This window comes from Cygnus atratus, chromosome 3, assembly GCF_013377495.2.
Source record: "Cygnus atratus isolate AKBS03 ecotype Queensland, Australia chromosome 3, CAtr_DNAZoo_HiC_assembly, whole genome shotgun sequence".
Taxonomy (NCBI): Eukaryota; Metazoa; Chordata; class Aves; order Anseriformes; family Anatidae; genus Cygnus; species Cygnus atratus.
Genome location: NC_066364.1, coordinates 68,392,554 through 68,410,519, shown reverse-complemented (window position 1 = coordinate 68,410,519; position 17,966 = coordinate 68,392,554). Strand labels below are relative to the sequence as shown.

At 38.1% G+C, this 17,966-nt stretch overlaps 1 protein-coding gene across 1 annotated transcript in view; it reads left to right on the top strand.

The window, feature by feature from the left end:
• The window catches only part of MTHFD1L (methylenetetrahydrofolate dehydrogenase (NADP+ dependent) 1 like), a 151,136-nt gene that overhangs the window by 25,462 nt on the left and 107,708 nt on the right, over positions 1–17,966 (top strand). Inside the window, exons 11-16 of the mRNA XM_035538963.2 lie at positions 1,569–1,742; positions 11,189–11,325; positions 12,551–12,597; positions 13,744–13,851; positions 14,721–14,795; positions 16,243–16,345. Coding sequence (XP_035394856.1) covers positions 1,569–1,742; positions 11,189–11,325; positions 12,551–12,597; positions 13,744–13,851; positions 14,721–14,795; positions 16,243–16,345 — 644 coding nt within the window. The remainder of the gene's footprint in view (positions 1–1,568; positions 1,743–11,188; positions 11,326–12,550; positions 12,598–13,743; positions 13,852–14,720; positions 14,796–16,242; positions 16,346–17,966) is intronic.

Below are 17,966 nucleotides of genomic sequence, written 5' to 3'. Positions count from 1 at the left end.
AGTTTTGAAGAAAACTTTAAATGTTCTTTGTCATTTGATGTTTGTAAGCCACTGCATCTTGTGTTCTTGATACATTTTTACAGCTAATTGTGTTTGAAGAAATGCATAAGAAAGCCAAAGGTATATCCTTCTACGCAAGGGGATGCAGTCAGTATGTGCTTGGAAGTAATCAGATTCCAGATGAGTACATGCAACAAAACAGTCTGCATCCCAGCCATTGAGTCCTGTGGTTGAGTAGCTTCTTGCCCCCTCACACTGGATTGTGTCAGTATTTAAACGGGTGATTTCTGGGGTTCACTTAGCTGCAGGGTGTAAAAGTGGGATATTTGAGACGTAATTGAATAGTTCAAGGTTAGGATATTGATATCTTCAAAGAAATGCATGCAATTAAGCTTGCACAAACTGATCATTTGCTGGTGGATGCAGAACAGCTGAAGTCCATGCTTGGAGCTGAGATTTGGCAGTAGTTCTGTGTTAATCTGTGGATATTTGAGGTCTTGCAGACTGTTTGAAGGTTCAGGGCATTAGCTTTGATGCAATTGCCAGATTAGATCTTAAAAATATTGTAATCAGCCAAAACTGCAGGAAGGAATTTAGTCTGGATAGGCTGAAAGTAATTAATCTCTTGGCAGTTTTTTTTAGCCAGTTTTTGCAGTGGTGTGGGCAATCCAAAGCTGAGGGACTCCTCACATCTTGTGTGCCTGACCCTGGACACTACTGCTGCAGGACCTCGCAGCTGCTCAAAGCTTATGGGGGCTTCAGGTACAACTAGGTCAAGCTCACAAAAGAAAAATCCATATAGGGGTATTAAATCTAAAGAGTTCAGGTGGTCTAGGTCAGAAACTGTGGATGCATCATGTCTTCCAGCCTACAGCCACCTCCCCTCAGGCAGTTCTTGCTCCATGCTTGTTCTTTTGCGTAGGCTGCCACTTGCAGTCCTTGCAGGAAGTTGTTATAAGCTCAGTGGACTTCTGGCCAGAGCCCTGTGCATTAAACTCCTGCCATGTGGCCATTTTCAATTTAGCTGTGGTTTAGAAGCGTGTGAATTGATCTTCTAGCGCCTGGTTTCCCTTGGCTCCCTCAGGGGAGTAGCAAGGCTTAGCTCGTTTGGTGGTACCCTCTGATGAAAGGCGCTACGTGCACAAGTATCAAGTTTAGCTAATGTGTTTATGTGACTCTTGGCCAAGGAAAGTATGCGCTTTTTAGTAAAGTGTATGTGCTGAAGTGTACGGGGAGCGAGGAGAAGAAAAACAAAAACAGAAACATCCATTCCAGTGGGATGTGCTGGAGTATCCAGCAGGCATGTCTCTAGCTTGATATGAAAGCATTACGTAGTATTTGGAATCCGATTAAACGAGAGCTTTGTGAAATTATAACAACCAACAAACAGTGCATGTGACTTTTCATTATTAGCTAATATTTAGGTTTGATTAGTCAAATACAGGAGAGGATTGAAAAACTGATTACAATAAACCCCATTGTTGGAGTATTTGCTGTTGTTGTGTGTTCTGTTGTCGACCACCTAAGCTGAGAGAAATCTCCTGGCTTCTATTTGTTTTCTTTTCCAGTGATATTGAGATTTCCCGAGCGCAGAGTCCAAAAGCTGTCGATGTACTTGCCAAGGAGATAGGATTGCTTACAGATGAAATTGAAATCTATGGCCAAACCAAAGCCAAAGTACGTTTGTCCCTGCTGGAAAGGTTAAAGGATCAACCAGATGGAAAATATGTTCTAGTTGCTGGGTAAGAATGCATGGTAATGTGATTAATGCACACCCTTTCTACTCATATTAATATAAACATGCAACTTACATCTTTTTGATATACCGCACAAATAAGAACCCTGAGTGTTTGGGGCTGTATGTTTCTCTGTTCTGAAATTTTTAATATATTTTTTAAAGTAACACAACCTTTCTTCCAAACTGTTATTATGGAGGTAAAGTATGTTCTGTAAAGGTAGGGTGTTCTATGCTTAAATCCTTTCTGTTTTACAGTGTTTTTCTTATTGTTTTATCAGAATTTTAAATATTTTACTAGAGTATTTAAGTCTGTTGTGGCTGTTTATAAACAAACTGTAACAGAAGCTGCATGCTAATCTGCTGATATTAACAATAAATACTTTTTTTATTGAAGAACAGATTACATAGTTAAATAAGTCATGTTTTTTCTCTGAAATGTAGACATGTCGCCAGGCAGGCTTATCCTGCTCTCTGTTCCCACGATTACAACAAATGCAATGCTCAACAGGGTTTATGTGCTTCTTTTCTGAAGAGCTATTTTTTGTGCATTCAGTGCACATTTTTCATTCACCTGGTTTGCTAAGTGGAGACTTATAATTGTGAACAAATATGATGGTTCTCATTAATATTTAACTTCCAATGTGTTCTTCATGTTCTGAATTAATCTGTATGGGTGCTTTCTTGTAACTAAAACCAGTCAGGTGTAAAACATAGCTTTAGGCTGTTTTTAACTGCCTTGATCTACCAATTCCTCAGTAAGATAGTATCTGGAAACTGCTTGCTTTAGCGTCTTCTTGTGGGCACTATTTGGATTTCTGGCCTTATCTGAGGTGGAGCCGTTGTAGATTGAGAGACCTGATGTTATGTGTCTGAGGCCAGTGAGTTGTGAAAGCTGTCTTCAAAGCTATGCTGTAGAATTGCAATGTATAATGTTCCTGGAGGACTTCAGAGCAATTGTTTAAAAGAAGGAAGTAATAGCTGATTGAACCTGGTTTCCTTTGGTAGAGGTTTATGTTGTGTTTTTGTTTTTGCTTGTAGAATGAAAAGCAGATTCAGCATTTGACTGTGTTTGATGAAGGCATCTGCTACCATGTACTTTCAGGCTCGTGATGTCAACTGCATCAGCTAGGCAGTATGCTGTAGGCTGTGCCAAGCTTCTCTAGCAGCAGTCTCACAGAAATTTGAAAATATCTGGAGATGGAAGATAGCATGATGCAAGACTCCATTTAGGTGGATTTTCGTTGTCAGACTATGCACGAGTTCTTAAACATCTTCACTCCTTTTTGTTCGCTAGTCTTGTCTTTCAAGTAAGGTATCTCAGGAAGGTGCCTTGTTGGCACAGAGACAGAAAAGGATATACATGTGGGAAAAAAGGGCAGAGTTTCCACTAGATGGATGAAAAACTGGGAACAAGTAGAAAATTGTATTTATAAGTTTACATGGTTTGTATTAAGACTCAACTGCATTTCATAAACAAATGCCTGCTTTTGGTGCCTATGTAATTTGATTATGTAATATGTTGCTATTTGCAACCTCTCTGAGGTCGTTGCATCACATAATGAGTACAAAACTGCATCTGTTGCGTGAGGTGGTTAGTAAGGAGCGCTTGGGCAAAGGTGGCTGTAATAGTGGGAACTTTCTCTTCTGAGAGAGTGCAAATTTTGACTTTGAAATATTGTACATATCAGATATATGACTTGTGTTCATGTATTCTCAGTTGTTCGCATTTTTTGAACTGACTGTAGCAGACAATGGTTTTCACAAAGCTGTGGAGCTGTATCTGGTGAGGGAATGTTTAGCACAATGAAGACTGAACACCATTCAAGTGTGGAAATCAGAGAGCAAAATAATACCTTCAGTTGCCTTCTTCATCCTCTCCCTGCTAAGGCAAGGATGAGTTAAACCTGCCATCTGGATTATTATGTTGGTTTACAATAACCATAGATATTTAGACACTCTTAGAAAGCTACTGCGTATAGATCTTCAGAGTAAGTTTTCAGGGCTTCATAAGCATGTATCTTAAACGTTTCCTTTAGTTCTGTGTATTTGGTCTGATGGAAGGATTAGCTGTTTATGATGGCAACTTTTCATAAGCAAAGGTAGTGAGAAATGGATTTGTGTATTCAGCAAGCTGGAGAATCTCCCTCTTCCATCCATGATCCAACCAGAGACATTTGTGCCTGTAATTCCACAATAGGTCTTAAGTGTTTCATGATGTTTAGGAGCTATGAATATTTGGTGCAAATGCTCTTCTAGTTTATTCCTGATGTGCTAGAGCCCAGAACTGTTGGTCTGGATAGCAACCAAGATGTACCTTTTTCATTTCTAAGGATAGCTAAATGCTATCCTTAGTGCTATCTAAACCTTAGATGCTTATCTTAACACTTACTTTTTGCAAGTAATTAATTTACTTTAATGCAATGCTTATCCTAAGCTTGCTTTTTAAAATGTTGCTACTAATTTGAAAGTTTTATGTGCACTTTCTGAATGCACACAAGTACAATTAAATGCAATACACGCTTTGAATGCTGAAAAATTACAGTTTGATTAACAGATCACATTACCCAAAAAGTCATCTAGATGAAGACATTGTTTCTTTGTAAATTCCATTTGCCTCCATATGGAGAGCATTTTTTTCATTCTGTTTTATTCTTGTGTGTGTAATTTGTTATAGGGCTCATGTTAAGACACTTTAGGGTCAGACCCGTGAGTTCTTATGTAGTAATTAGTTCTTCTCCATCAACTGCCTGTATACAGGCTTTCAATACGCTAAAACAAACTATGTTGCAGAATATGTTAAGTGAAACTGCCTCTCTTTCTCCGCACGCTGAGAGTATGAAAATGAACAAAGCATGTATGAGACAGTAGCTGAGTTTAGTGCCCAGGATAACTGGATCATGTGTTCAAGCTTGTAGACAGCGTATCAGTAGTCACTATACAAAACGTATGCTGCTTTTAGCAAGAAGCATGTTGGGTTTTGAATGCTAGAAAGTTTAAAATCAGGACTTTTTTCCCCCAACATTATTAACTTTATTTTTTTTTAACTAACTACTTTTTTGGTAAGATAAAACTGTGTGGAAGTGAATACTAGCTTAATATTTGTACAAGCTGTATGATGGTAAATATCTTAGGAACAGAATTTTCAGATTTGGAAATCATTTACTTCAGATGGGTTGGATTGTATTTCTGTTCACTATATTTCTTGGCCCATAGGTGCTTTAAAAAAAAAAGAGAAGTAGACAAAAAAAAGGAAGACTAAATGGAAAAAAATACCATTGTGTTGATGTACGGAAACATTTGACAGTCCAAAGTAAAGTCATGGCTGAGACTGTTTGACTTGTATTTGTCAGATCATTACGTAGGTGCTGATGGGGATTATCTTGTATTTATCAACTATTGAGAGTTTGTAGTTGTAGATTCTTCAGTTGTTGCTGGCTTTGTTCAATTGTAGCTTAACATCAATCACTGTACTTTCATATCTGGAAGCTCCAATCCCATTTTAAGGATGGCACTTCAATGTTGTAATCTTACCTCAATGAATGACAGGAGTTGCAATGCTTCTATGCTCAGAAATAAATCTCTGACAGTTGTAATCTTGGGTGAGAGATGTCAGACTCATTTATGAGAACTCTCTTGCCCACCACCTCAATAGTAAGACTTCTTTGTAGGTTTCCATGTGCATCATGGCAATGGTGAACTCATTAAAATCTTTGAAACAGCTGGCACGGATGAGTTGAGGGTAGGGAACTGGAAGAGCAGAATTGTCACATGTCTAGTAGAGTTCTTGCTGGAGTCAGAAGGGCTGTGGTAACTGTGAGGAGGTTGCAGCTGGTGCAGTGTATCATCTCACTGTTTGTTTATTTTCCCTTTGTCAGACCTCATGTAGCTTTCCCACAGAAATAGCTCCACTGTAAGCTAATGTGATGTATAACAAACAAACAAGAAGTCTGCATGTTCTTATCTTTGTTTTGATATACATAAGGGGAGAAGGCTTTCAAATATTATGGAAAACTTGCTTTGCCAAGGAGCTGGTGACCACTTGGTAGGTGGCAAAATAAGTTTTAAGGAGGGAAATGATTGTGGGATTTCAGTGTTTAGATTGAAAAGATATTAAAGAAATGTGAAGAATGCAAATGTATATAAAAGTCTCTTGAAATTCATTTAAAATTTACTCTTTTTTTTCCTAGATTTGCATGAGGTCAAAACATAGCATTGCATATGTATCTAAAAATGCACAACTGAGCTAAAGTTAGCTGTCGGCAGTTGTAATTTTATACTCATGTGAGGTAGTGACCTAAGTTCCAAGTGTGCAGGCTCAGTAGTATAGCCAGCAAAAACATCTAAATGTCCACAGAACAGCTTAAATAGATTATTTTATTTATAAAATCCCATCAAAGTAGGCCAGGTACAAAAGGGAAAATATTTAAAGTAAACTTTCTAAGGAAATAATTGGAATAAAAATCTGTTTGAATTTCAGGCTATTTTTTTAACCAATATTTAAAACTGAGGTTCAGGTATCTATTGAAAATCTTAAATAACCGTACAGCTCTTCATGTTTGTCCTGTAGTCTCAAGGCTGCTGCTGAACCTGTCAGAGTCAAAGGTGTCCTGACGGGATGTCTCATATGAGAGAAGTTGAGGATAAGTATATGAATTGTCAAGAGCAATCTGGCTTCACTGAATAGTGTGGTTTGTCAGGAGTCCACACGTTAGTTAATTCTGTGAGGTGGAAAGAGTCTAAAAAGTCAGGATCCTGTTTTTGACTTCTCGGGGGGTTGTGCCCATTCCTACCTGCTGCAGTGGACAAGATTTCTTGTGAGCGTGTCACCCAAGTGCTGTACACTGTTTCTGGAAGTCTTGTTCTTGTTTGTCTTCCTCTATCACACCTGCCTTTAGACATTTTGAACCTTTAGGTATTTATCTAATAAACTGTAGTTGCAGGAAAACTACAGATCAGAGCTTCTCAGAAGGGAAGAAAGCCTATTAAAATGAACAAACCCATCTGAGGAACACATTGAAAACATAGGCTTTTTAAAGCAGATTTTATGATGACAAGGTCCTGTCTGCAATGATGCATACCTTAAACTGTTGCATGCCTGCAGGAGTACTCTGGGGAAAATAAGCTTACTTTAGTTCATTTTTGCCCTTGTTTTGGTGATGGTTGTTTCTCCCAGAGTGTCACATTCACATTAGGGATGTGGCTGGTGCAGAGTATCAATGTACTGGAAATTCAGCAGATGCAAGACCTGTTTCTCCAATCTGTGCACTGAGCAATGGTGTATTTCCCTTTTTGTTCTCTGAAAAAGGGTCTTGTCACTAGAAAATTTCCAGTGCTTTCTGGTTTATTTTATGTGATCATACTAGAATAGGCCAGCCAGGTTAGCAGAGCATTTTAGTAACGTGACTTCTGATTGTGCCTGTCTTCTGGGATAGGTAGAGACTATTCCTCGTACAACAACCAATGTGCTTTTTGGCTACTGTTGAAGTACTTGCCTTTTTCTGGTTTCCTTTCCTATACTGAATAGTAGACCACATCTTTGATTTTACTTTTTTTTTTTCTTTTGTGAGAGTCATAAAGTCCCCATGCCTCTCTGCATGCCCAATTAGTCTTGTGCCATGCTTTGAGTGGCACTTGAATGAATAAGCTAGCGAAGGTGTCTCTGAATTATGTCAAATAAGAACTTCATGCATCTGATATTTAAACACACCAGCAACCACTCACAGGAAACACTGTGCAAATACAAGTTGTTCTGTTAGCGGTGTAGGGGTTGCGTGCACTGAGTTTTTGGGTTTTGTGGAAGTCCTTTACTAGTAAGTTTTAGAAAATGGTTATAGCAGTTATAGGAGTCTGTTTCATAGCAAATAGGGTTTTTTTTGTTTGTTTTTAGAACTAGTAGCTTAAAGTGTTGTCATCTTGTTACATCTTTGAGTGCAGCAATGCCTCAAGATTACTTGTTTATTATTTGAATCTGGGCTGTAATACACAGGAATAAGAGGATCAAGTAAAAGAGATTAGGGGAATAGACAGAAGTGAATGAGGCAATAGAACAATAAGAAACTATACTAATAATGATTTGAAGAGGTTTTGGACTACTGGAGTTAAAATGGTAGCCAAGGACGCGGCACTGGTAGTGAATGTGAGTGAATCTGGCTGGGATGCTCTGAAAGAACCATCTCTCCAGACAAGTAAGGATCCTGGAACAAAACAGATGCCAGAAATAGCAGTGGGGAAAATGGAAGCTGGCAGTTTAGCAAGAGTAAAACAGGGAGGGCTGGCTGTAGTAACACTGTAGAGATTACAGAGTATTTGTTCTTGTAGGAATTACAAACAGGAAAGTGAAAGAAATGAAGTAGCATTTTGTGTTCCTGCAGTAGATCAGAAGGAACTAAGAAGGCATGGTACTGATTAAAAAGAAGATAGGAACCAAACCTGCTTTTTAGAGTAGATAAAGTAGGTGGTTCTCAGCATCTGCTCTATATCTCCCAGCTTTTGTATCTATCCACATAAATACTTTGTGAAATTCTGAGTGAGAAAATACAACTGCTGCAGGAAAGGCTTGCAGGGAGAGCTGAGAACAAATGCAACTAGTACTTGTAGGGTGCAGGTGTCATGAAATGCAATAACCAACAGTTTTCTGCACAAAGCATTTGCTAAACAAGATCTGATGTTGATTTTCTGAATTCAAGTTTAAATAATAAAAACACAAGCCAAAAAAATGGTTATAGCAAAATATCTTGAATCAAATCATCATATGAGAAGATAAACATGGAGAGGTTTTTGTTTCAGACTGGCAGTTTTGATAGATTAAGGATATGGGCATAGGAGCAAGTTACTAGGAGGTATGACAGCCTTAGCTTTTTTAATTGTTAGCTTGTAAAGGTAAGACAATTTCCACCTTTCATTGAGAGACAAATGGTTATATTTTTGCAGTGTAATGACAATGAGATTAGCAACACATGAGAGGACGGTTTTCAGAGGAAGAAATGAGGTTAGCCATATAAACCTGTAAAATAGTTTATTTTTTCTGCACATAGGTGAGGAATTTGGATATGCTAAAACTGGGCATGTCAGGAGGAAGAGATGATGATATGGGTCACTCTAGCTAGTGATCTTAGGGCTTAGTCATTTAATATTTGTAATGACCTTAGGGCAACAGATTAGACAGCGCTGCTGAAATTTTGATGATGGTGCAAAGCTGGGAAGCGTACTGATATGGAGAAGAACCTCAGCTGTTTAGCAGATTTTGCAGAATAACCTTGATGACCAGCACATAAGAAGTGGGGAAAATAGTATTAATGCAGTGCATTTTGGAACTGAACAAGAATTTCTGCAGTAAGGTCAGTGCAGAGGGAATGGCACAGCATTGGCGGGGCGGGAGCAGGGGGTGAGATTTCTATTGGCATGTGATGTGGACTGTATCTCTGTGCATGCTTGACAGGAATCATGTAGGGGGAAGTGAATTCCCTGTTTCAGTTAAAGGAGTGCAGTTCTAGGAAAGCTGGATGACTGTCTAGAGAGTGAGCTACTGGCTGTGCTTCAGCTCTGATTGTTGACAAGCATCATGTTATACATGTCGGGGAAGATGACTGAAAACAAGTGCCCAAATTAAGTAATCCATATACTACGTGGTCATATAAGTGTAGTTCAAAGCTATCAATAGACAAAGTACTATTTCTGTATAGTCTCAGTTAAGTCAGTAAATCTCTTATAGATGTACTAAATCCCATTATTTTACTGGAACTTGAGTTAAAACATTACATTTCTAAATAGAAAAATTATTTTCTAAAACAATATAGAATCTTAATTAGGCTTGCCTCTTGTTGCCCATATTATTTCAGATATGTCTAACAAAGGCTTCTTTGCTTTTTTTTTAAACAAGCAAGCAAACAAAAAGAACATCAGGATCCAATGATGTAAAAGATAGATTTGTGACACATTGATGTTCGTCATGTGTTTATATTTTGTGGGGCAAAGAAGGGCTTATATCAATTTCTGAACTAGCTCAACTGACATTTCCTTGCACTTGACAATTTTATTAGTGTTTTATGCCATTTGAATTGTTACCTAAGGATAGCAGTGCCTTGCAGAAATTGCTAGCTTGTGAAGGAAGTGTTTCTAATTAATGGGAGATGTGTTAGCTCAGATTTCATAGAGGTAATAGGATAAGGGTTCCTCTTTTACTAGGACTCATGTGCATTCTTGCATCTGCTTGGGAATGGAGATTACTTTTTAATATCAGCTTTGCTAAGGTACTTGCTGCTTCATTGGTAGTAGAGACAACAAAGATGTCAAAAACTACACCTTGCTTAAAAGCAAAAGTTCAAGACTTATGTGAGAGTGGTGTCAGTGGACTGGGGCTTTCTTCTGCCAGTCAGAGGGAGAAGTGTTATGTCTCAAATGAAGAGTTGGAATGCATTTTGGAGAACGAGATGTGTTCATGCTCTGAGGGGGAAGGAAAAAAAAGAGCTAGCCCCCCCCTGTTTTTAACATGGATCATAAACAAACGTGATGGCCTTGAAATCAGGGAGGCCATCATTTAACCTAAGGTGCCTTTCATTCACAGAATCTTTTACGTATGAAGACGACTGTGCCTGTAGAGACCATGCTGTTGTTAAAAGAAGTCCTGTGCTTATGCTGAGGGAGCAGCATTCCCTGAGCTGCATTTCTCAGATGCAATTCAAACTTGCTCAGAAAACTGAGGGATAAGTTAAGAGTTTTTGGTTGGTTGGTTTGTTGGATGTCTTTCTAAAATACTGTCCTGGTTTCTTTGTAGCACGAGATTTTGGAGGTGTTGTATAGGAGGACAGACTGTGATTGTAATTGTCCCTCATCACCCTTTAATCAGCAAAAGTATCAGGAAACTTAAGTGCTAAATAAATCATATTTAGTTGAATATAGTGACTTTTGTGTCCTGTATTATTGGAAAAAAAAATGTTTTTTTGTCATTGCAGAGTGTTATGATGACGTGGTAGTTAGAGAGGTATAGTTAACTTCTACAAACAAAAGTGTTGGCTGTTTAATTTAAAATATGCTATTATTTCATTCACAGTTTCAGTAGTGGGAATAAAATATCTCCTGCATTGCTACAGAAAAGTATTAATAGATGCTCAGAGTATCTTGATGGATGGTTTGTTAGTGAAATTGGCGAAACTGTTGTGCTGTAATGAAAATGTCTAAATTCAATTTATTCTTTTCAGAACTTTTGCCAAAATAATCTTTTCTTTTTCTGCTATAATAGTAAATTGCTTAAATAGAAGACACATGTATATTAGCATTCCAGCCTGAGCTAGGGGATAACTTTGTGGCAGTATTCTTGTGGAGATAAAGTAATCTTATTGAAATTTGTTGTACAAATATTCTTCATTGAAATCAAAAGCTGTAAGTTCTGATATCCTCAGCAAGGCTGACATCAGCAAAGAATTTGATTAATCTTTTTTCTTGTTTTGCTAGAATAACCCCTACACCCTTAGGAGAAGGGAAGAGCACAGTTACAATTGGTCTTGTTCAGGCTCTTACTGCACACCTTAACATTAACTCCTTTGCTTGTCTGAGACAACCTTCCCAAGGACCTACTTTTGGAGTTAAAGGTACGTAAGAGTTGCAACTGTATGATCTGTTCCAGATTAAAGAATGCTGCAGTTTTTTTTTAAATGTCTTAGTTACTTCACTAACACAGTGGATTGCCTGAATAGGAGCATATTGTATTTTGTTAAGTAACTTATAAAGGTTTCTCTGACACATCATCTCATGCAAGGTTCATGTCTGTGTTCATGTAATTATGTGTATTAATAATGCAGATAAAGGCCAAACATAATGAAAGGCCTGGGAATGAATTAGCCAGGAGGCGTTTTGCGTGAGTACACACCCTTCCAGCCACACCTCTGCTTGGAGACTCTACAGGGATGTCTCTAAATGTTACCGTTTAATTCTCCCTTGAGGAGTCCTAAATCCACCCGTATTGATATGAAATATCTAAGCCAAGGAAGTTGGCTGTCGTGTGTGGTTCAGCTGTGCCTGCATCATATGTTTAGCTAGGTCTCAACCTCATCTTTCTGTTCTTCTGAGTTGTCCGTCACATCCTGGGCTGCTGCATTTTTGCCTAGAAGGGCCTGAGGGCCAAGTAAGAGGCAGCCAGAGTTCAAGCTTCTCTTCAATGCTGACAGGAAGTAATACAATCTTTTTTTTTTTTTTTTGCCATTTCTCAGCTGAGATTGGTGCCTAACTGGGCAAACACTCCCCAGCTGCTCTACTTTGCTTTGCTGAAGTTTAAGTTAACAAGTTTGATTTCAGCTGGAAGGCTCCTGGTGCTTGGTGCTTCTCAGCCAAGACTGGTGCATGTGAGTTCCTTAAATCCCTCCGCTCAACTTTTGTATAGGCTACAGCAAAATTCTTTGCTTGTACCCTGGGAGGCGGTGGGGAAGGAGTGCTCAGGGCAAGAGTGTGAAGGTTTCATGCAGAAGTAGTGCTTACTCATTACTGCTGCATCTTTCCACCCAACTGCTGCATGTGCATGACTGTGTCCTAAATCTAGACAAGAGCAGAAGATTACCCTTATCTAGCCAAAGTCTGGGCCAGCTATTACGTGTAGCCTTTTCTTTCAGTTCAAGAATTCCAATCCTATTGCCTGCTGAAAAAAGCCATCAAGGTTTAAGGAAATCCTCTTTATTTGGGTACATCATCGATTCCCTAATAGAATTCAAAATACTGAGAAATGTATCGTCAAAGCTGTATGTTTAACTTTGTGTGTTTAAGGTGTTGTTGTTTTCCCAAAACTGATGTGAATCTGATGTGACCATGTGCTTTATTGTGCAGGTGGAGCAGCCGGTGGTGGATATGCTCAAGTGATTCCCATGGAGGAGGTGAGACAACAATGGAGGCAGCAAATCCCTGTCCCCCTGGGAGCCAGGCTCTTCTCTGTTGGTGCCCAGAGCCAGGGCAAGAGGCAGTGGGCACAAACTGGAGCACAGCAGGTTCCCTCTAAGCATCAGGAAGCACTGCTGTGCTGTGCTGGTAGCTGAGCATTGGCACAGGTTGCCCAGAGAGGTTGAGGAGTCTCCTTCCTTGGAGATCTTCAAAAGCTGCCTGGACATGGTACATGCTGCTTGGAAAGTGGCTATAGGCGTCCCTGCTTGAATAGAAGGGTTGGACAAGGTGACCTCCAGAGGTTCCTGCCAATCCCAAGCAGTCTGTAGTTCTGTGAAGAGTCTGATTTAGAGCTCTGCAAGATCACTGCACAGTCCAAACTGGTGAAGTGCCATGGTCAAAGTACACGCAACTGGTCCCAACAGAGCAGTCGTGCAATGTTTGGATGCTGTTTGCACTTGAGTACCATCACAGCAAGGGTTGGTGTCAGCTGTTGTTGGTGCTTCTCAGCTGTCAGTATTACAGTGCGGTTAAAAGTGGCCTTTCATCTCCTTGTGTCAGATATAGATATATATTAGAAAACAAACAAACAAAACAATACTTATATAACACTAATTTAAATGGCTGATTTCAGATTTTTCCACAAAGCTTTGCTGGACAAACTTTGTATCAACAAAGTTAATGCCTGATCTGGTACTACCTGTTCTATTATGGCTTGCAGAAAGCTGGCATGAAACCATAAAGCCAGCAAGCACTGTATGCACTGGAGGATTTGGCAGTAATCTGCACATCTGATCCATGTCAAATTTACACTGCTGGTAATAAACTGATTTAGTATTTATCACGTGGAACTGTAACCCTGGGCTTTCCATTCTTGGGTCATTTAGCAAAGAATAAAGACATTTGTGGCTTTGTTTGACTAAGCTGAGAGTAGTTTACTACTACTCAGGTGAAAGCAAGTCCTTCATATAGCTCTGCGCATTCTCAACCCATAATATTTCCTCTACAATGATAAGTGACTAATTTAAGCTGCAATCTCAAGGAGATGGCAGTGTTTTTTTTCTGCTAAAATGTTTGAGATTAAAAGGTTGTGTTAAAGGCATTTTATAAAAAAAAAAAAAGTTGTTGTTTTCACCTTCTAGTTCAATCTTCATTTGACTGGAGATATTCATGCTATAACGGCTGCGAATAATTTGCTAGCTGCTGCTATTGATGCTAGGATCTTGCATGAGAGCACTCAATCTGATAAGGTGAGAATTACTTTCTAATATCCACATGAGGTGGTTTTTTTTTTTAACTTTCAATAAATTGCATTTCAAAGTAAAGTAAGTTGACTTTCACTGTGTGAATGGAAACAATTGCTGAAGCCATTCTATATTCTGCTGGGAAATGATGCTTACAGAATATACTTTTCTGGCAAATATCTGTCATAAAATAGTCTTTAAGATAAGCATATTATGCCCAGAAGCTTGTCCACCATTTCAGACTTTACTAAGTAGGCTAATAAAAGATGTTTTCTCTCTCTTCAAATCTTATTCTTTTTAATGATTTGTATAGTCCTTTTTGAAGTTAGAAGTTACGCTTCTGATATATAGTTGGGTATGATGTACCTGAAGAAGAAGGGGGGGGGGGGAATTAAATCCTCTTCTCTGTACCAAGTCTTTTGTGAACTTAATATAAATACTAACTTGAGTATTTAAAGAGGGAAGGTGAAGAATGTCCTATTTTCAGCTACATTGTTAAAACTGAGCAGGGTTGTCATGTCCTCCTTGATGCAACACAAATGTGTATTTAGGCTGATTTTCAAATGATAGTTACAGTTCGAGTAATATGGCCCTTGTTTAAAGCTTTAAAGGATTCCCAGTTTGAAAAATAATCCATAACTTTTCTATGGAGACTTAGAAACACAGTAATTTGGGTAATTGCATTTAGGCTACTAAATCATAGGCATTGTTTAAAAGTTTACCACCTTTTGAGAACTTTTTTAAATGTCTAACCAGAAGTCCACAGCTTACGTGGTTGGGAAATTCTTACTGAAATTAATCTAAATAAAAGAAAAATATGAGCTTTTTACTTCAAAAACTATTTTTTCATTAACTTTGTGGTTTTTTTTTCCTAGGCTTTGTATAATAGACTGGTTCCAGTAGTTAATGGTGTGAGAGGATTTTCTCCTATTCAGTTTGCCCGTCTGAGAGTAAGTTGTTAATGTAGTCTCTCCCCCACTTACAGTATTTCTTCATAAAATATTATCTTTTGCAACTTTTTGAAAATTATTTGACGTATGGGGCCAAGTTTGTGTAAACCTCCCTCATGAGTTTATCAAGTCCAGGATCTTTCTAAAAGCATCCTACTTGAAGAAATAGAATCTGCGTCTGATATTATTTTCATAACTAGCATTTTTGCTATTTTCTCCTGAAATAAACCAATTTTTTTTTTCAAATGATGTGTCTCTCCTGATGAAATATGGAAGTCAGAGTTTTAAAATACTTTTCCTATTATGGTAAAGTCACATTTGAAAGATCAGATTCTTCGGTGTTGGAGTATTTTCTGGTTTTGAAAGTTTATTGTAACACATTTTGCTGGGGTTTTATTGATGTCTGTTTGATAGCCTCCTTCACTGGAGGGACAGAAGTATATTTCTGTGCATAGTATGCTTTTGCATCCTATCTTGATTCCTGAATGCTTCCAGAAGAACTTCTATACAATTCATGTGAGAAGAATGTATCTGGATTTGAGGCTTCCACTCAGATAGATAAATAACTTGAGAGCAACACAGTCCACTAGTGTTGGGAGAGGAGAATATAGACCCCTTATACATGAACCTTAAGAACAGCTTCAATCTTCTATTTCCAATTCCACGTTTGTTGTTGGCTTTGGAGTCCAGACCATTGTTGTTTCAGAGGCACTGGCTGGCAATGGATAGCTGTCAAGTGCGTATACAGGTGTACTTGGAACTGAGGGAGGAGAGTGGGAAAAAGGATAGAATACCAGCTTCTGGTTTTAAAAAGTACTTCTGTGCTGCTTGGTTAATTCACTGAGGAATGCTTTCTAGTGCCAGAGAAAATTAAGATTTTTTTGAAGACTGCAGTTCTTAAACACAATTTTCTGATCCAGCTTTATGTAGATTCACCCAAAAAAAAAAAAAAAAAAAAAAAAAACTTTGGTGTTGCTAAAATCATGAATCTGTAAAAGCCAAGAGATATTGTCTCATTCACTATGGGTGATGGCCTATTCAAGTGGATTTTTTTCATTTCATTTGAAGATGAATCACACAAGACAATACATGGATGGGTCTTTCAAAGATTTTCACAAACAAGAGCAAGCAGTTAATTATCTCTTTGTTAGGAAGTGATAAGGTTGAATTTTTTCTTTGGTTTACGTTAAGTTTCTTCTGTATAAGAAAGGGCTTTCTCATTTAATTGCCTATAAGTATTTCTCCTTTTCAGTTTCATTCCTCCATCAACAATGACTCTGTTTTAGTTACAGGCACCTTCCTATGTGCCTTTTTTTTAATAGTTTCAGTTCTGAATTGCTTCTTTCCCAAATGCTTGTGGAAGGTCGGTGTGGAAAACCAGAGCAGGTATACCATTTGAAGCAAAATAGCCTGTTTATTGCTTTTTTTAAAACTTATTTTTCTACAGAGGCTGGGAATAAACAAGATTGATCCTGGGACTTTAACAGAAGAAGAGATCAGTAAATTTGTGCGTCTTGATATTGACCCATCTACCATAACGTGGCAAAGAGGTATATAATCAGAAAGCTGCACTTCATCTTGTCTGTTTATCTTAAATTGTTTCCTAACTTGCTTCATTTTACCTGAATCAGAGCTGTGTCTGCTCTCTGACTCTAAGAATAACCCATTTGCAAGAGAGAAATCTGGGTACATAACAGGTTTGGAAGCAGTATGTAGCTCTAAATTTGGTTAAATACCTATGGTAACTCAAGAGACTTCGCTAATGTTCTGAAGGATAGATTGCTGTGTGACAATTTGAGTCCCTTTTCTCTCTCCCATTAGATAATGTTATCTTAAAACATACTAAACTGCCTTTTCTGTGCATTTTTACAAGTTTTGTCTTTCTTTTCTTAACTGTGTCTGTTATTAAAAACAAACAAACAAACCAAAAAGCATATTTATTATATTTGGTTTTGTTCCCTGTTCCTCCTAAGTTCAGCAGTCTGGGTTGTCAGAGACTAAATAGACCTCAGGGACTATATATAATATTGTATGTGTGTTTATATATCCTATTTTTAAGGTGTCATGAGTAGTTTGGTTTGTTAGGCAGAAGAGGTAAAAGATGTGACACAGTTTCAACTATGTATGCCAAGCAAACCAGTGTCCGCTTTCATGCTCTTAGGCAACTCCCCTCTGCATTTTCCAGTTCTACCGCTGGATTAAATTTCAGCGTTGACTTCAATTCGTTTTTTTCTTTTTTAAACAAATAAACTGTGTCAAGTTTTACGCTAAATGATACTAGATTTTATTTTTTTCTGAGTTCTTAAGCACTGATATTATTAGATTAAAATTATTGTTAAATAAAATGTATTGGTGATGCTCAGAGAAATATATAATGGTGCAGCTCAGTGAATGTATTGAGAGACTTAGCCATGCTTTACTGTGCCCTTTGCATGCATGTCATCTCAGAGCTGGGATATTTTCCCAAGTTAATACTGGGGAATGCAGCATAGGACATTTTTTATTAATCACACAGTGTGTCTGTGTGGAAAGGACCTGTATGGGGATGAAGGAATAATAAAAATATTTAGTGTAATGTGACTCATCGTTTTTATCAGCACTGGTTTGGGAGGAGGCAACATTCATTACTCAAGAGCTGTTAACCTCGAGTTATTCGTTTTATATAATGTTAGTGCAAATTTTATTCTACGTGACTCTGTACGATGTACAGATTTTAAACATTTCAGGAAAAACTGTTTTAGGAAAGCTTTAGATAATTTGAAAAGTGTTCTATTTGGGACTATTTCTGCAATCCATGTATCTGCAAAGCTTGTTACTTAGCAGGGACTTTGTAGGGTAGAAGAGAGAGCTATCAAATTGTCTGAGGATGAATTTTAGTCAGGACCTCTTTCCTTGGAAGTGTCACAGGCTTAAAGTTCATCTTATACCAGCTTGAACAGGTACAATATACTAAAAGAGGGAAAGCCTTCCCCCTGCTTACTCTTCCCTTGGTATTCATTTCCTATTTAGAGGATAAGATGGTAGATACATAAAACCTAACATTTAGTTGAAACTAAAGTTCCCTGAAAAGTTTACTTATGGTAAGGAGGAGGAAAAATTTGGAGAAGGAAAAACTGTTTCCGTGGCAAACACAATTCTTTCATATGACTTCTACATGCAGCTACTGCAGTC